The 20032-nt window shown below is 40.8% G+C and overlaps 2 protein-coding genes across 2 annotated transcripts; both read right to left on the bottom strand.

The window, feature by feature from the left end:
• Nucleotides 1-14149: 14149 nt before the first annotated feature.
• On the bottom strand, nt 14150-14908 carry LOC138890610 (MAR-binding filament-like protein 1). Its single transcript, XM_070174011.1, has one exon. It carries the CDS (start codon nt 14906-14908, stop codon nt 14150-14152), a length of 759 nt encoding a protein of 252 aa, XP_070030112.1.
• Nucleotides 14909-15372: 464 nt separating this feature from the next.
• On the bottom strand, nt 15373-15789 carry LOC138890609 (uncharacterized). The gene has a single exon (XM_070174010.1). It carries the CDS (start codon nt 15787-15789, stop codon nt 15373-15375), a length of 417 nt encoding a protein of 138 aa, XP_070030111.1.
• Between the last annotated feature and the right edge of the window lie 4243 nt (nt 15790-20032).

The following is a 20032-nucleotide window of genomic DNA, read 5'->3' as shown; positions in this document are numbered from 1 at the left end:
CATTCAAAGAAGATGTGGTCACTGGTTTCAGGACTTGCTGAGCAAAAACAGCATTGAGGGTTATAATTAACTTCAATTCTGTGCAGAAAAGCTCCAGTAGGCAACCTATCTTGAGCAAGGAACCATGTAAAGTTTTTGATTTTTTAGGAACTTTTAACTTCCATATCCAAGTGAAGTTGTGTTCCTCTCCTTTCCACAAAAACTCTTTATTACCGCTAAGGAAGGTATATGTTCATTTGGTGGTGAAGGGCCTACTTGGAGTTAACCCCCACATTAGCATGTCTTCCTTGGCAGAGTTGGTAGGGATGAAAGTTGATTGACCAGGTTAGTGACGTTCTCAGGAATGTCTATAGAGATGAAAGAGAAATCGTAGTTCCTAGAATTGTAGACAGAGTCCACTTTGGCAGCTATGTCATTAGGGGTTAGAGGGCCCTCAATCATGTTCCTAATTGCTGGCTGGTTTGGGATCCATTGTGATAGCTTATATGAGTCTACCAAACTATAGAGTACCTGGTCCCGTATGAGACTGATACGTAGAATGTTGTAAAGGCTGAAAGTAAAGAAGGCAAGAGATTTTCTACGTAGAAAAATCCCACACAAGGGGATCAAAAAACCACGACCTACTCTTATAGGCTTTTAACTCAACTAACTTGTAATCTACCTATTATAAGCCACTTTACAAAAACCCTATTGCAAAGACTTTAAACTAACTTGTGATGCAACCACCACAAGTCACTCTCTAACTCTCCTAGTTATAGAGGATTTAACTTATGATTTTTTCTAGTCACAACATAAACTCTAAAGTTTATGAATTTTGTTTGTTCCTAAAACAACGCTTCTAAGAAAGCAAACTAGGAATTACAATGTCGAACAATTAACAAGATTACAACTCAACTATGGATATACATAAGACTTCATTTAGAAACTGATCCTTAGTGGAGTTGTCTTCTTGTTCTTGACACACCAGTGATTTCAATGCCGGATCGATGCTTCTTCTTGAGAGAATATCACTGAGTGCACAAGTGATGGTGTGACTTGCACCAGGTTGTTTTATCACAAAATATATCACAATAGATGGTGGTGTCAACTCTTGGTGTAATTCTTCTCAGTGAGAAGTGACTGTTGCACTGTCTGCACAACCACTTCTGGGCAGTTGCGTTCCAGCTGGACTTTGTGCTTTATGTCAGGACATACCAATCGACCAGGTCCTAATACTTCTGTCAGGACATACACTAGAACCAGGTCCTAGTTGTGTTCCTCTTTCTGTAACAGTTGCCAGATGGTCACTTTCTTCTGCTGCATTCCGGCTGTGCACTTGACTTGCACATTGGTCAGAGAACCCTAAGGGAGCAGGTCCCTGTTGTGTTCCTTTTTATATTGATTGCATACAGTTACTAACTTGTGCTTTTGTCAGAGAACCCTAAGGGACCAGGTCATCAGGTCCTTGTTGTGTTCCTCCATGTGGTCATTCATCCATTTGCTGATGTTCAGGCTTCGACTAGTTCATATGAGATGTGTATCCTGTGGAGCAGGTTCTCTCTCTAGTTCTTCACGACAAGTTTGTTAGATCATCAAAACATAAGGTTAAGTAAAAACCCATCAATTTCTCCCTTTTTGATGATGACAAACTTAAGAATGGATAGTATTTGTTTAGAGCAGAACCAGATAGGGATAACTAGACGAAGTTTCCCCTTAATCAAATTCCCCCTTAATCTCAGATATAACCAGAAGAAGTTCCCCCTTAATCAAAGATCTTCGTCAACCATGTAACCATGTTATCCCACCTTATCCTTATTTCCCCCTTTTGGCATCATTAAAAAGAACAACTATGAAGAAGAGCACAAGAAGGTAATAAGCATAAAGAAGTCTAACACAGCTAGCTCATGCCACATATGTGCACACAACATGACAGAAAATAGAAGCCAGAGGAACACAGTGTTGTACATGCAAGGAAAGGGGAGCTATTTCATTAATGTTTACATTGGACTGCGCAAGTCAGGAGCAGTAATGGTTAAGTTCAACATGCCATCACAAAAAAAAACAAGTAAACACAAGTAAAATAGTAGCCACAGGATGTTGGAGAAAAAATATCTTGACACTAAGAGGATCCTAGGGAACACTAGAGGAGGGAAGCTTGGCGGAAGAGACAACAATGGTTTTGAGAACCAGGTCAATTCTAGCATTTACAGCCAGTTGTTCTTCAAGTAGTTGAGCTCTAAGTCTATCATTTTACTTTCTCAATTGGACAATCTCCTCATGTATAGAATCAGGTCCCTTAGCTGCTTGGCTAAGCTGAGTTTCCAGAGTGGCATTTTGAGCCCTCGGCCTTCGTATTTCCTCATAGGCTACGTTTTGGACGTTTATCAGCTGAGAAATGGTCGAGATGCTTCCACCAACTTTTTATATGCATTCACATTCTTCTGGAGTGGTCTTAGAAAAGGTTTTCTTGCGTGTGCCCACTCTAGGATTTCCCAAGGGAACTTTATAGAATCCGAACACTTGAGTGATGAGAAAGCCATAAGGTAACCCATGATTGCCACCCTTAAAATTTGCCACCTTCTGCATGTGATCTATCATGATTGTTGGTAAGTTGATTGGTACAAACTCATCAAGCACTTCCATCAGGACAAAATCTGACTTTGTGGCAATGGAACGTCTCTCAGAGCGGGGTAAGAGAACTTTATTAACCAGTTCAAAGAGAAGCTGGTACTCAGGAAGCAACACCTTCTTATGGACCTGTTCCCCCTATTGAATGGCTTTCTCTTTCATGATGGCTCTCTGAAAGTTTATTCCATAGACATCCTTAACTGAGGACACACCTTCACACAGAATTCTGAGAATCCTTCCCAATGTTGAAGCGTTGAGTACAATGTCTGCTCCATTTACGAGTGCACAGATGTGATCCCCCTCAACTGTGAAAAGAGATGCATAGAAGGTTTGTATTGCATCCTCATACACCATAGGCATGCTCCCTTCAAACAAGTATTCCCATTGTTGAAATTCCACAATCTTCAGAATTTGTCTCATGCCGGCCATCTCTAAGATTGTTGGATCAAAAGTACGTCCCCACAACACTTTTTGAGTTCTTAATTTCTGCTGCCACAGAACACCATCACAGATCATAGACCTTGTTGAACCAGGTTCCTTTACAGTAGTTTCCCCTTTTTGTTTGCTAGACCCTTCATCAAACTTTCCTTTCCAGTTTGCCATCACCATAGTACTGTTTTCAAACACTGCTAGCTTTGTTTGACTTCGTTTAAACTTGCTGTTGTTCTTCATGAATGACCCTTTCAGTTCCTCAATAGTTCCCTCAACTATCATGGATTTTTGTACTAAGGACCCAGGTTCCCTGGAAGTATCCATGTCTATTCGGTTTACTGACACACTCTTGATGAAATCCTTTGGAGTCATTTTCCTCTTTTTCCTTGTCTTGACACTCCTCTTACTTTTCTGCAGTGAAGATTCAAGGCTTTCTTCCTGCAATGACCTGGTGATGGGAGATTTGGAGGAAGACTCTAACAGCTTGGAGTGAACAGGAGGTTCAGAAGTGAGTTTGCATGGAAGAGAATCAGGTTCATCAGATGGCTTTTCTGAGGATATCTCATGAGCTAAAGACTCGAGGAGTGCTGTGGTTCTTACATATTCTTGGAATGGAATTTCTTCCCCCTAATATTCAGACGAGAGATATTCTCCTTCATTCATCAATCTCTCAGTAGCTATAGCCATGATGCTATGAGCTGCTTCCTTTTCTGATGACTCCTTGAGAGTCGCTGAGTCCGACATGGAAGAGTTCAGATACTAATCAGGATCATCCTCAGGGGCTTCTGACATTTTAGGAGTAAAACTTCCTGTGTGGTCTTTGATGAGATCGTAGGATTGACTAGTCATAGAATTCCCAAAATAATGGTAGACAGGATTTATCAAAAATGCGAAAACTCTAGGAGTAGAGGAGGAATAAAGAGTAGATAAGGTGGTAGAAGACGTGAAACAGTGGTGTTCAGGGAATGGTTTCAGAGGTGATAGTGAAGTGGGAGCGGTGTTAATGGTGGAAGAATGAGGTGATTTTTTAATCGCCATTAGATGAAAGCTTGGTAGACGAGCAAAGAAGAGAAAAAGAAAGATGAGAAAAGGATCCTAGCTCTACAAAGGGGATGAAGGTTCATGACTTGCCGTGAGAGAGAAAGAAATTTTTATTGGAGGAAGGGCTAATGATGTGTGGAGAGTGAAATAGGTTTTGAATAATTCTGAAATCGGCGGCAGGTTTGTGGGAAAGTGTTACCGTGCAGAGAGGATGAAAGGATGTGATGGACAAGACATGACACTCAGACGTTTGAACAATCAGATAATGTGGCAGATGAATTAGTTTTGTAAAAATTTTGTTTGGTGAGGACATGCAAAATTTAAGCACATTACTACTAACATGAGGTGCATGAACCTGATGCCAGAACAAATTTTGAATAAGTTTTTGGTAGCTCCTCTCTCTTCACCTTTCACACCTATGCCTTTAGCTTCTATGATCGATATGTGTGTTTACCTGCAACGGTATTGATGTGAGCTAGGCTTGGTTAGAAAACACTTTAGCTGTCTTTACCTGGTGCTGTCTTACATAGCCAACTGATGGAGGATCAGGTTCTTCATTTGGCCCTTGTAACTCCATATTCACTTTTGATTGATCCAGAGTTCTCTACTCGAGGCTTTGATGCAGATTTTTGGAATTGTGTCTTCTGTTTCTACAATAAGCTTGATCTTCTTCCCTTTTTTTGATTTGAAGACCTTCTTCAGTTGTTGATGAAGCCATTTGAGTTCAGCTTCATTGTTTCCCAAGGTATGAGGGATGTATCATGATAAGAGAACCTTTCCAAAAGTGTTTTCCTTTTCCATAGAAAAACCTGCATAGATACCATTTTCATACCCCAATAAGATTAATAAAACTGTCACCTGAGGGGTAACACAGGACTAGGTCCTGAGTTCCTCTAAGGTATTTCAACTCCATTGTGGACACCCTACAAGTAGGATTCTTACGGACTTGCACTTTGGATTCTATTTAGGAGCGAAGAGAGAAAGAAAACATGTTTATCTAACTCTTAGAATAAAAGAATGATTGACTTTGATTAAAGAGGGAGATGTGGAGATTAATTTGATTTCCCACACTTTGTGTTATGCTACTTGTGCCATGCCATGAGCTGCATCCTTGATCCTCTCTCAGCTTCAGTGGTAAGGAGTGACGTACCAGGTTCTTTGTAAGACATGGAGAATGATGTTGCATTGCATTTCGCCAGTCCCCTTCATCTTACTCATTGTGTCATCGTTTCTTTCTTGGCAAGAGGAAGTGTCTTGTTGTAGACCCCGTGAGCACCCCCTATTATTCAGTGTGCCCTTTGTTGGAGACATTCTGGCCTTGTTTCGTGGATTGTATTCCAGAGGAATTCCTTTGCTCATCCCTTTTCATTGAGCGTTCCTGGATAATCCTTCCTGTTGTCGAGGACATGGTATTCTTGTCTGTTCAGTTCTTTCTTTTAGTTCACTTTACTGTGAAGTCCTTGATTGTTGGGAAATTGTGTTTGATCCTTTCTCCCCCTCCTTCTTCCTTTTGTGAACTCATGTCTGGGGACACTTGAGCTGACAAACCATAGGCCAGGTCCTGCTGAGTTAATTTATTCGGAGGTGAGAGGTTTGCATATACCAATCCTTCGTGCCAAGGTTGTGACTTTACTCATCTCATACCACCAGCTTGTGGGAATACACACTTAGTTGGAGTGGATGTTCTTGTTTCCTTTGTTAGCTGAGACCACTTTGCGAGTTATCAGATTAGTGACTGCACTCTTTAGGCCATTCACATAGCGCACATTCCCACTTGACTGCCAAAAGAACTTATCTACCTTTTCATTCACTTGAGAATGTACCCTTTACTTCCTTCTTAAGGATACATTCCCTTCCTATAGGGTTGTCAGTGAGAAGAGATTCATGTTATTTTTAGCTGCATGCTTTACGTATCCATTGTCCATGATCTATAGCAGCCCGCTTCCTCTCATTGTTCCCTGCTCATGCAAATCTAGGGTTAGATTTAGGAACCCAAACTAGTTTAGGTCCCTTGTTACTATAAAAAGGATGAATGAGGGCTTTCCTAGTCCACGCAGGCAGCATATGCTTTTTCCTCTCACTGTTCCCTGCTCATGCAAATCTAGGGTTAGATTTAGGAACCCAAACTAGTTTAGGTCCCTTGTTACTATAAAAAGGATGAATGAGGGCTTTCCTAGTCCACGCAGGCAGCATATGCTTTTTGCAAGTGGTACCTGGTCCTTTGCTAGTAGTCACTCTCTCAGTAAACGCTTTGTTCTTTTGAGCAGACTGAACCCTGGCCTAACAATTTTCTTTAAAATGCTCATTGTTTCCACAGTAGGTGCATAGCTAGTTATCAGGTACAATGACATACTTGATGTGTGGGTTGTAAGGAGTTTTCTCCCTTTGGAACCCGATGCCCTGCTTGTTCCCACTATTATTTAGATACATAGTAGTAACAACATTTGAGGACCAGGTCCACTTCAAGGATTTCTCAAGATCATTTCTTACTTTCTCCAACTCAGATTGGAGTTGTTGATTCCTCTCGACTTCACTACAAAGACTAGTTTTTACAGCAGTTAACTCCTTTTTCCAGCAAGATGTGCGACTCACTAGCTACTTCCTTCAATGGTTTCCTCTAGATTAGCGCATATCACTAGAAGGTCATCTCCTTCCTCTTTAGTGGAGGCAATTTTTTCTTCTAAGGAATGTTTCTCATTGTTAAAACTTTCTATTGTTTCTTTTAGATCAACAACTACTACCATCAAATCGTTTCTCTCATTCTCCACACTGGTTATTTTTTCATTTAGGGGCTCCTTCTCTAGTTCAAGATTAGCTATGGTTTCATTTAAGTCTACTACATAGACCACTAGATCATCTCTAGATTGTTCGGCCTCCCCTAGTTCTACAGTCAAGATCTCCTTATCATTTACAAGACTATAATAAGCATCAATTAGGACATTTGATAAAGACCTTAGTTTCTTAGAGGAATAGGATTTCAGATTTCTCTGAACATCCCTGAAGTTTACCTCATCGTCTTCATCGTCATCATCTGACTGAACCATCAACGCGAACAGTGAATCGTACTTCGTCGCTTCAGTTTCCACTGCCATCATGGAGCTATTTTCTGCATCTTATTCCCTTTCGGATTCACTTGAGGAGTCTCCCTAAGCAGCAAAGCCTGCTTAACGATATTGTCTGCAACACTTTTTCGATTGAATCTTTTCTCTGGAATTAGGTTCCTTTTTCCAGCTTTGTCAGGATTTTGCTTGTACTGCTCCTATTTCGCGAGAGGGAAGTCTTTGATGAAATGCCTTGGCTTTCCATATCTGTGATAGAGAACGTTGTTCCGTAGTTTTGCTTGAACTGCCCCACTTTGGTATGCCACCATTTCTTCGAACCATTTTTTGAAATCTCTTAGTAAGATATGCCATGTCACTCTCTTCATCACTTGAATCACTCCTTTCAGCCTTAAGCACCAGGTTCTTTTCCTTTTTAGGCTCTCTTCTTTCACTATTTTTCTTTCTTTTCATCTCGTATGTTTTCATATTATCAATCAACTCATCCATGGTCAGACTCTGTAGATTTTTAGCTTCTGTGATGGTATTTACCTTACTTTCCCAAGACCCAGGTAGAACAGTGAGAATTTTCCTTACAAGCTTGTTTCTGGGAATGACATCTCCAAGTGAGTGAAGCTCATTTATTATGGAGGTGAAATTGGTGTGCATATCTTGTATGGACTCATCATCCTTCATCCTGAAGAGCTCGTATTCAGTGGTGAGCATGTCGATCTTGTATTGTTTGACTTGAGTGGTTCCTTCGTGTGTAGTTTGTAAGGCTTCCCATATTTCTTTGGCAGTATTACAGGTTGATACTCTGTTGTACTCATCAGGTCCTATGCCACACATCAAGCTTTTCTTGGCACGATAGTTCTTTTCTATAGCCTTTCTGTTATGTCGACGTACTTTCTTCTCCCTTTGGGCACCAATGGTCCTATTTCTTCAAGTTTCTTTATGGGAAAATGTGGACCATCACAAATGATGTCCCACAGTTCTGAATCTTAAGCCATTATGAAATCATGCATCCGAGTCTTCAACCATCCATAGTATTGACCATTGAATCTGGGAGGTCTATAGGTTAATTGTCCTTCTTCAAAGCTTGGTGGAGCAGCCATTTAGGATCCTTACTAGGTGTTAGCCTGATAGGAGGAACCCGCTCTGATACCAATTGATAGCTTATATGAGTCCAACAAACTATAGAGTACATGATCCCGTATGAGACTGATACGGAGAATACTATAAAGGCTGAAAGTAAAGAAGGCAAGAGATTTTTCTACGTTGAAAAATCCCACACAAGGGGATCAAAAAACCACGACCTACTCTTGTAGGCTTTTAACTCAACTAACTTGTAATCTACCTATTACAAACCACTTTGCAAAAGCCCTATTACAAAGACTTTAAACTAACTTGTGATGCAACCACCATAAGCCACTCTTTAACTCTCCTAGTTACAGAGGATTTAACTTATGACTATTTCTAGTCACAACATAAACTCTAAAGTTTACGAATTTTGTTTGTTCCTAAAATAGCGCTTCTAAGAAAGCAAACTAGGAATTACATTGTAGAACAATTAACAAGATTACAACTCAACTATGGATATACATAAGACTTCATTTAGAAACTAATCCTTAGTGGAGTTGTCTTCTTATTCTTGACACACCAGTGATTTTAATGCCGGATCGATGCTTTTTCTTCTTGAGAGAATATCACTGAATGCACAAGTAATGGTCTGTCTTGCACCAAGTTGTTTTATCACAAAAGATATCACAATAGATAGTGGTGTCAACTCTTGGTGTACTTCTTCTCAGTGAGAAGTGACTACTGCATTGTCTGCACAGCCACTTCTAGGCAATTGCATTCCATCTAGACTTTGTACTTTATGTCAAGACATACCGATGGACCAGGTCCTAATACTTCTGTCAGGACATACACTAGGACCATGTCCTAGTTGTGTCCCTCTTTCTGTAACAGTTGCCAGATGGTCACTTTCTTCTGCTGCATTCCGGCTGTGCACTTGACTTGTACTTTGGTCAGAGAACCCTAAGGGAGTAGGTCCATATTGTGTTCTTCTTTATATTGATTGCATACAGTTACTAACTTGTGCTTTTGTTAGAGAACCCTAAGGGATCAGGTCATCAGGTCCCTGTTGTGTTTCTCCATGTGGTCATTCATCCATTTGCTGATGTTCAGGCTTCGACTAGTTCATATGAGATGTGTATCCTGTGGAGCAGGTTCTCTATCTAGTTCTTCACGATAAGTTTGTTAGATCATCAAAACATAAGGTTAAGTAAAAACCCTTCAATTTCTCCCTTTTTGATGATGACAAACTTAAGCATGGACAGTATTTGTTTAGAGCAGAACTAGATAGGGATAACTAGACGAAGTTCCCCCTTAATCAAATTCTCCCTTAATCTCAGCTCTAACCAGAAGAAGTTCCCCCTTAATCAAAGATCTTCGTCAACCATGTAACCATGTTATCCCACCTTATCCTTATTTCCCCCTTTGGGATCATTAAAAAGAACAACTATGAAGAAGAGAACAAGCAGGTAATAAGCATAAAGAAGTCTAACACAGCTAGCTCATGACACATATGTGCACACAACATGACAGAAAAGAGAAGCCAGAGGAACACAGTGTTGTACATGCAAGGAAAGAGGAGCTGTTTCATTAATGTTTACATTGGACTACGCAAGTCAGGAGCAGTAATGGTTAAGTTCAACATGCCATCACAAAAAAAAACAAGTAAACACAAGTAAAACAGCAACCACAGGATGTTGGAGCAAAAATATCTTGACACTAAGAGGATCCTAGGGAACACTAGAGGAGGGAAGCTTGGAGAAAGAGACAACAATAGTTTTGAGCCAGGTCCAGTCTAGCATTTGTAGCCAGTTGTTCTTCAAGTAGTTTAGCTCTAAGTCTATCATTTTCCTTTCTTAGTTGGGCAACCTCCTCATGTACAGAAGCAGGTCCCTTAGCTGCTTGGCTAAGCTGAGTTTCTAGAATGGCATTTCGAGCCCTCAGCCTTCGTATTTCCTCATAGGCTACATTTTGGGCATTTATTAGCTGAGAAATGGTCGAGATGCTTACACCAACTTTTTATATGCATTCACATTCTTCTAGAGTGGTTTTAGAAAAGGTTTGCTTGCGTGTGCCCACTCTAGGATTTCCCAAGGGAACTTTATAAAATCTGAACACTTGAGTGATGAGAAAGCCATAAGGTAACCCATGATTGCCACCCTTAAAATTTTCCACCTTCTGCATGTGATCTATCATGATTGTTGGTAAGTTGATTGGTACAAACTCATCAAGCGCTTACATCAGAACCAAATCTGACTTTGTGGCAATGGAACGTCTTTTAGAGCGGGGTAAGAGAACTTTATTAACCAGTTCAAAGAGAAGCTGGTACTCAGGAAGCAACACCTTCTTATAGACCTGTTCCCCCTATTGAATGGCTTGCTCTTTCATGATGGCTCTCTGAAACTTTATTCCATAGACATCCTTAACTAAGGACACACCTTCACACAGAATTTTGAGAATCCTTCCCAATGTTGAAGCGTCAAGTACAATGTCCACTCCATTTACGAGTGCACAGATGTGATCCCCCTCAACTGTGAAAAGAGATGCATAGAAGGTTTGTATTGCATCCTCGTACACCATAGGCTTGCTCCCTTCAAACAAGTGTTCCCATTGTTGAAATTCCACAATCTCCAGAATTTGTCTCATGCCGGACATCTCCGAGATTGCTAGATCAAAAGTACATCCCCACAACACTTTTTGAGTTCTTAAGTTCTGTTGCCACAGAACACCATCACAGGTCATGGACCATGTTGAACCAGGTTCCTTTACAGTAATTTCCCCTTTTTGTTAGCTAGACCCTTCATCAAACTTTCCTTTCCAGCTTGCCATCACCATAGTACTGTTTTCAAACACTGCTAGCTTTGTTTGACTCCGTTTAAACTTGTTGTTGTTCTTCATGAATGACCCTTTCAGTTCCTCAATAGTTCCCTCAACTGTCATGTATTTTTGTACTAAGGAACTAGGTTCCATGGAAGCATCCATGTCTATTCGGTTTACTAACACACTCTTGATGAAATTCTTTGGATTCATTTTCCTCTTTTTCCTTATCATGACACTCCTCTTACTTTTCAGCAGTGAAGATTCAAGGCTTTCTTTGTGCAGTGACCTGGTGATGGGAGATTTGGAGGAAGATTCTAACAGCTTGGAGTGAACAGGAGGTTCAGAAGTGAGTTCGCATGGAAGAGAATCAGGTTCATCAGAAGGCTTTTCTGTGGATATCTCATGAGCTAAGGACTCGAGGAGTGTTGTGGTTCTTACATCTTCTAGGAATGGAATTTCTTCCCCCTAGTATTCAGACGAGAGATATTCTCCTTCATTCATCAATCTCTCAACATCTATAGCCATGATGCTATGAGCTGCTTCTTTTTCTGGTGACTCATTGAGAGTCGTTGAGTCCAACATGGAAGAGTTCAGATACTGATCAGGATCATCTTTAGAGGCTCCTGACATTTGAGGAGTAAAACTTCATGTGTGGTCTTTGATGAGATTGTAGGCTTGACTTGTCATAGGATTCCCAAAATAATGGTAGACAGGATTTATCAAAAATGCGAAAACTCTAGGAGTAGAGGAGGAATCAAGAGTAGATAAGGTGGTAGAAGACGTGAAATAGTGGTGTTCACGGAATGGTTTCAGAGGTGATAGTGAAGTGGGAGCGGTGTTAATGGTGGAAGAATGAGGTGATTTTTTAATCGCCATTAGATGAAAGCTTGGTAGACGAGCAAAGAGAAAAAAAGAAAGATGAGAAGATGATCCTAGCTCTATAAAGGGGATGAAGGTTCATGACTTGCCGTGAGAGAGAAAGAAATTTTTATTGGAGGAAGGGCTAATGATAAGTGGAGAGCGAAATTGGCTCTGAATAATTCTGAAATCGGCGGCAGGTTTGTGGGAAAGTGTTACCGTGTAGAGAGAATGAAAGGATGTGACGGACAAGACATGACACTCAGACGTTTGAACAAACAGATGATGTGGCAGATGAATTAGTTTTGTAGAAATTTTGTTTGATGAGGACATCCAGAATTTAAGCACATTACTACTAACATGAGGTGCATGAACCTGATGCCAGAACAAATTTTGAATAAGTTTTTGGTAGCTCCTCTCTCTTCACCTTTCACACCTGTGCCTTTAGCTTCTATGATCAATATGCGTGTTTACCTGCAACGGTATTGATGTGAGCTAGGCTTGGTCAGAAAACACTTCAGCTGTCTTTACCTGGTGTTGTCTTACGTAGCCAACTGATGGAGGATCAGGTTCTTTATTTGGCCCTTGTAACTCCATATTCACTTTTGATTGATCCAGAGTTCTCTACTCGAGGCTTTGATGCAGATTTTTGGAATTGTGTCTTATGTTTCTTCAATATGCTTGATCTTCTTCCTTTTTTTTGATTTGAAGACCTTCTTCAATTGTTGATGAAGCCATTTGAGTTCATCTTCATTGTTTCCCAAGGGATGAGGGATGTATCATGATAAGAGAACCATTCCAAAAGTGTTTTCCTTTTCCATAGAAAAACCTGCATAGATAACATTTTCATACCCCAACAAGATTAATAAAACTGTCACCTGAGGGGTAACACAAGACCAGGTCCTGAGTTCCTCTAAGGCATTTCAACTCCGTTGTGGACACCCTACAAGTAGGATTCTTACGGACTTGCACTTTGGATTCTATTCAGGAGCGAAGAGAGAAAGAAAACATGTTTATCTAACTCTTAGAATAAAAGAATGATTGACTTTGATTAAAGAGGGAGATGTGGAGATTAATTTGATTTCCCACACTTTGTGTTATGCTACTTGTGCCATGCCATGAGCTGCATCCTTGATCCTCTCTCAGCTTCAGTGGTAAGGAGTGACGTACCAGGTTCTTTGTAAGGCATGGAGAATGATGTTGCATTGCATTTCACTAGTCCCCTTCATCTTACTCATTTTGTCATCATTTCTTTCTTGGCAAGAGGAAGTGTCTTGTTGTAGACCCCATGAGCACCCCCTATCATTCAGTGTGCCCTTTGTTGGAGACATTCTGGCCTTGTTTCGTGGATTTTATTCCTGAGGAATTCCTTTGCTCATCTCTTTTCATTGAGCTTTCCTGGCTAATCCTTCCTATTGTCGAGGACATGGTATTCTTGTCTGTTCAGTTCTTTCTTTCAGTTCACTTTACTGTGAAGTCCTTGATTGTTGGGAAATTGTGCTTGATCCTTTCTCCCCCTCCTTATTCCTTTTGTGAACTCATGTCTGGGGACACTTGAGCTGACAAACCATAGGCCAGGTCCTGCTAAGTTAATTTATTCGAAGGTGAGAGGTTTGCATATACCAATCCTTCGTGCCAAGGTTGTGACTTTACTTATCTCATACCACCAGCTTGTGGGAATTCACACTTAGTTGGAGTGGATGTTCTTGTTTCCTTTGTCAGCTGAGACCACTTGGCGAGTTATCAGATTGGTGACTGCACTCTTTAGGCCATTCACATAGCGCACATTCCCACTTGAGTGCCAAAAGAACTTATCTACCTTTTCATTCACTTGAGAATGTACCCTTTACTTCCTTCTTAAGGATACATTCCCTTCTTGCAGGGCTGTCAATGAGAAGAGATTCATGTTGTTTTTAGCTGCATGCTTTACGTATCCATTGTCCATGATCCATAGCAGCCCGCTTCCTCTCACTGTTCCCTGCTCATGCAAATCACGGGTTAGATTTAGGAACCCAAACTAGTTTGGGTCCTTTGTTACTATAAAAAGGATTAATAAGGGCTTTCCTAGTATATACAGGCAACATACGCTTTTTGCAAGTGGTACCTGGTCCTTTGCTATTAGTCTCTCTCTCAGTAAACGCTTTGTTCTTCTGAGCAGACTGAACCCTGGCCTGACAATTTTCTTTAAAATGCCCATTGTTTCCACAGTGGGTACATAGCCAGTTATCAGGTACGATGACATACTTGTTGTGTGGATTGTAAGGAGTTTTCTCCCTTTAGAACCCGATGCCATGCTTGTTCCCACTATTGTTTAGATATATAGTAGTAACAACATTTGAGGACCAAGTCCACTTCAAGGATTTCTCAAGATCATTTCTTACTTTCTCCAACTCAAATTGGAGTTGTTGATTCCTCTCGAGTTCACTGCAAAGACTAGTTTTTACAGCAGTTAACTCTTTTTCCAGCAAGATGTGCGACTCACTGGCTACTTCCTTCCCTTTCCCAAGACTTATATTCCTATGTTCTCTATTATGTCCCTCAATGGTTTCCTCTAGATCAGCGCATATCACTAGAAGGTCATCTCTTTCCTCTTCAGTGGAGGCAATTCTTTCTTCTAAGGAATGTTTCTCATTGCTAAAACCTTCTATTGTTTCTTTTTGATCAACTACTACTACCATCAAATCGTTTCTCTCATTCTCCACACTGGTTCTTTTTTCATTTAGGGCCTCCTTCTCTAGTTCAAGATTAGTTATGGTTTCATTTAAGTCAACTACACAGACCACTAGATCATCTCTAGATTGTTCGGCCTCCCATAGTTCTACAGTCAAGATCTCCTTATCATTTACAACACTATAATAAGCGTCAATTAGGACATTTGATAAAGACCTTAGTTTCTTAGAGGAATAGGATTTCATATTTCTCTGAACATCCCTGAAGTTTACCTCATCGTCTTCATCTTCTTCATAGTCATCATCTGACTGAGCCATCAGCACGAACAGTGAATCGTACTTCATTGCTTCAGTTTCCACTGCCATCATGGAACTATTTTCTGCATCTGATTCCCTTTTGGATTCACTTGAGGAGTCTCCCCAAGCAGCAAGAGCTGCTTAACGATATTGTCTGCAACACTTTTTTGATTGAATCTTTTCTCTGGAATCAGGTTCCTTTTTCCAGCTTTGTCAGGATTTTGCTTGTACTGCTCCTGTTTCGCGAGAGGGCAGTCTTTGATGAAATGCCTTGGCTTTCCATATCTGTGACAGAGATCGTTGTTCCTTGTTTTGCTTGAACTGTCCCACTTTGGTATGCCACTATTTCTTCGAACCATTTTTTGAAATCTCTTAGTAAGATATGCCATGTCACTCTCTTCATCACTTGAATCACTCCTTTCAGCCTTAAGCACCAGGTTCTTTTCCTTCTTAGGCTCTCTTCTTTCACTGTCTTTCTTTCTTTTCATCTCGTATATTTTCAGATTACCAATCAACTCATCCATGGTCAGACTCTATAGATCTTTAGGTTCTGTGATGGCATTTAGCTTACTTTCCCAAGACCCAGGTAGAACATTGAGAATTTTCCTTACAAGCTTGTTTCTGGGAATGACATCTCCAAGTGAGTGAAGCTCATTTATGATGGAGGTGAATCTGATGTGCATATCTTGTATGGACTCATCACCCTTCATCCTGAAGTGCTCGTATTCAGCGGTGAGCATGTCGATCTTGTATTGTTTGACTTGAGTGGTTCCTTGGTGTGTAGTTTGTAAGGCTTCCCATATTTTTTTGGCAGTATCAGAGGCTGATACTTTGTTGTACTCATCAGGTCCTATGCCACACATCAAGCTTTTCTTGGCACGATAGTTCTTTTCTACATCTTTTCTATTATGTCGCTGTACTCTCTTCTCCCTTTGGGCACCAATGGTCATGTTTCTTCAAGTTTCTTCATGGGAACATGTGGACCATCACAAATGATGTCCCACACTTTTGAATCTTCAGCTATTATGAAATCATGCATCCAAGTCTTCCACCATCCATAGTATTGACCATTGAATATGGGAGGTCTATAGGTTGATTGTCCTTCTTCAAAGCTTTGTGGAGCAGCCATTTAGAATCCTTCCTAGGTGTTAGCCTGATAGGAGGAACCCACTCTGATACCAATTGATAGCTTATATGAGTCCACCAAACTATAGAGTACCTGGTCCCGTATGAGACTGATACGTAGAATGTTGTAAAGGCTGAAAGTAAAGAAGGCAAGAGATTTTTCTACGTGGAAAAATCCCACACATGTAGATCAAAAAACCACGACCTACTCTTATAGGCTTTTAACTCAACTAACTTGTAATCTACCTATTACAAGCCACTTTGCAAAAACCCTATTGCAAAGACTTTAAACTAACTTGTGATGCAACCACCACAAGCCACTCTCTAACTCTCCTAGTTACAGAGGATTTAACTTATGACTATTTCTAGTCACAACATAAACTTTAAAGTTTACGAATTTTGTTTGTTCCTAAAACAACGCTTCTAAGAAAGCAAACTAGGAATTACAATGTAGAACAATTAACAAGATTACAACTCAACTATGGATATACATAAGACTTCGTTTAGAAACTGATCCTTAGTGGAGTTGTCTTCTTGTTATTGACACACCAGTGATTTCAATGCCGGATCGATGATTCTTCTTCTTGATAGAATATCACTGAATGCACAAGTGATGGTGTGTCTTGCACCAAGTTGTTTTATCACAAAAGATATCACAATAGATAGTGATGTCAACTCTTTGTGTACTTCTTCTCAGTGAGAAGTGACTGTTGTACTGTCTGCACAACCACTTCTAGGCAGTTGCGTTCCAGCTGGACTTTGTGCTTTATGTCAGGACATACCAACGGACCAGGTCCCAATACTTCTGTCTGGACATACACTAGGACCAGGTCCTAGTTGTGTTCGCCAGATGGTCACTTTCTGCTGCTGCATTCTGGCTGTGCACTTGACTTGTACTTTGGTCAGAGAACCCTAAGGGAGCAGGTCCCTATTGTGTTCCTCTTTATATTGATTGCGTACAATTACTGACTTGTGCTTTTGTCGGAGAACCCTAAGGGACTAGGTCATCAGGTCCCTGTTGTGTTCCTCCATGTGGTCATTCATCCATTTGCTAATGTTCAGGCTTCGACCAGTTCATATGAGATGTGTATCCTGTGGAGCAGTTTCTCTATCTGGTTCTTCACGACAAGTTTGTTAGATCATCAAAACATAAGGTTAAGTAAAAACCCATCACATTCTTTGTCCTGGACAACTTTATCAATTGACCTGGAGAGCCTTTCCATACACAGAATGAACAGGTAAGGGGAGATTGGGTCCTCTTGTCTAATGCCTCTATAGGGCTTGAAGGTATATATTTTGCCCCTATTCACTAGGATGGAGATGTTAGATGAGCTAATGCAGGAAAAGATTAACTTAGTTAGCCCAGGAGGGAAGTTGAAGGCATGCAATATGTCCATAATAAAGGACCACTCCAGCCTGTCAAAAGCCTTGTCTAAGTCAATTTTGAGAATCATATGAGCCTGGCTCCTTTCATTTCCCCAAATGAGTATATATTCTTAAACAATGATTGCATTATCATATGATCTTCTATTTGATAGGAAACTAGTCTGGCTAGGGCCAATTACAGCATATAAAAAGGGCTTGATCCTATTGACAATGATCTTAGTGAAGGTCTTGTAGATGGTGTTACAAAGCCCTATTGGTCTGAAGTTTTTGAGCATGGTGGCTTGGGGACACTTGGGAATGAGACAAAGGAGAGTTTGATTCATGGTCTCATCCTTGGAGTGAGTGTTGAGGCATTGTTTGCATAAATCAATTATTGAGTTCCCCACAATGCTCCAGTACCTTTGGTAAAATAAAGGTGGAGCACATTCGGGCTTGGTGCCTTGAAAGGTTTAAAGGAGAAGATGACCATTTTGATTTCACTAACCTCAAGGGACCTATCCAAGCTGTCTCTTTGACAGTCTGATAGGATATTGGTCATGTCCATATGACTGGTAGTGGAAATGGGATCTTGAGTGTGTGAGGAAGTGAAGAGGCGCTTGAAGAAGTGTATTATAGAGGCCTTAATGTCGCCTTGGTCATAGAGCCAGTTTCCACTTTCCTCTTTGAAGGATATGATCATGTTTCTTCTTCTCCTATTAAGAGTGGAGGTATGGAAGAATCTAGTGTTAGCATCACCTTCAGTTAGCCAATTAACTCTTGACTTGAGTTTCTAGAAGTCTTCTTTATTCTTGAGGATGGAGTCAAGCTCTCTGGTCAGGTTACTTTCTAAGTTTAGTAGGTAATTGCTGAAATGGTAATTTGGTAAATTTTGGATTCTAGAAATTTTGGCTAGGATCCTTCTCTTTTTGTGGAAGATGTTGCCAAATGTGTGCATGCTCCATTGGGTCACAATTCTTTGAAATGTTTCAGTTGATTGGATTGGGGGAGTTATTAGTAAAGAACTCATTAATGATACAATGGAAGGAGGGGTGGCAAGTCCATATTGATTCAAATCTGAAAGGTCTGTTGGAATTATTGAAGGAGTACCCCTTTAGCATTATTTGAACAGGGCAGTGATCTGAGTGGGTCCTAGGGAGATGATTAATAGTAGCCTCTGGGGACTAGAAAATCCAGCAATCGTTAGCAAAGCACCTATCTATAAACTACTCCTAATTTTGTATCTTTTGTTAGTCCAAGTAAATTTACTGCCTTTGTAACCTAAGTCAACTAGTTTGCATTCATTAAGGTAGTTCCAAAATAGATTACTACGACTTGAGTTAATGGGGTTACCCCCAAATTTATCCCTAGCTTTTAAGACTTCATTGAAGTCTCCACCTACAAACCAGTTCTCAATATTGCTTTTAGAGATAGTAACCAGACTTTCCCATAACAATTTCCTATCAGCTAAAATGTTGCTAGTATAAATAGCTGAAATAACCAAGTGGTGTGAGATGGGAGTACCTTTACCATGGCATGGATGCCCTGAGGGGTAGTGGACACCTCATCTACAGTGACACAGTCTTCTTTCCATATCATTACTATCCCACCAGACAAGCCAACTGCCGGAGACTGGATAAGTATATCATAATGTAGCTCCTCCGTTAGTTTTTTATGATCAGCCATCTTGGTTTCTAATAAAACCAGCAGAGCTGGCTTGTGAAGCTGAACCATGTCGATGCAGTGTCTTCTGAACCCCACACTATTTCCACTCCTAACATTCCATATGATGTAGTTCATCAGGGGTGGTTAGCGGTTGGGGGACTGGTTTCTGTAAGGCTTCTTCATTCCCTGAGGAAACCTTGTTAGTCTCTTTGGGTTCATTTTCTTCATGCTTAGGACTAGGGTCAAATTGAGGAGTGGTTCGGTCACACCCTGGGTGTGGTGAGAGACTAGGCTCAGACCATACTTGGTCATGGCTCTAGGACATAGCAGCACAAGCACTTCGCCGCTCTCTACACTGAACTCAATTGTTCTGACTGAGTCCAATAGGAGAGAGTCAATTCATAAGGGGTCGTAAGTTGTTCCTTCCATTTCCGGAGGGCTTTTCAGGAGGTCTAGGGATTTGTTGATTTCCCTTGTGATGTTTCCCAACGGTGGTGACTGGTTCTTCTCTACTGGAGCAGAAGGAGATGGATTTTGATAGGTTTGGGGCTCGACTCTCACAAATACTAGAGACGTTGTTGGGTCCTCCATTCTCGGTCCTAGGAAGAAGGGGATTGATTGGAACGCTTGGGAGATTAGATTGTTGAGCATTAGTGGGTCCAGATTGGGTTTCATGTTACCATTGCTTGTCATCGCCTGCCATAGGCATGGGCCAAAGGCTGCCAAGGCCCTATTGAGGACTTCCACCGTTACCCTCGCCAGATGTGCAGGGTTTTGGACAATTAGGGTTACTGGTTGATTTTCCAGGGTAAAATTGTAGGCTAGTCCTTGTCCTTGAAGCACCACTTCCAGCCATGATGTCGGTGAGTGGTTCGGTGGCAGTGGAATCGACATCAAAATGGTGGGTGGCAGCTGGTTTTTTTCCATTTTTATGCTTTTTTGTTTACTTCTTTGGGTAATGGTGGGGGTTATGTTAATGAGCTGACTCATAATGGCGTAGTTTGATGTCAAATCTAGGTCAGTAGAAAGGTCATCGGGTAA

The sequence above is a fragment of the Nicotiana sylvestris genome, chromosome 4 (assembly GCF_000393655.2).
Source record: "Nicotiana sylvestris chromosome 4, ASM39365v2, whole genome shotgun sequence".
Classification (NCBI taxonomy): Eukaryota; Viridiplantae; Streptophyta; class Magnoliopsida; order Solanales; family Solanaceae; genus Nicotiana; species Nicotiana sylvestris.
The sequence above is the reverse complement of the archived record's forward strand: the minus strand, read 5'-3'. Positions and strand labels throughout refer to the sequence as shown.

Excerpts from the sequence above, each read along its gene's own strand:
- LOC138890609 (XM_070174010.1), bottom strand. The coding sequence starts at position 15,789 with ATGACCATTGGTGCCCAAAGGGAGAAGAGAGTACAGCGACATAATAGA.
- LOC138890610 (XM_070174011.1), bottom strand. The coding sequence starts at position 14,908 with ATGGCAGTGGAAACTGAAGCAATGAAGTACGATTCACTGTTCGTGCTG.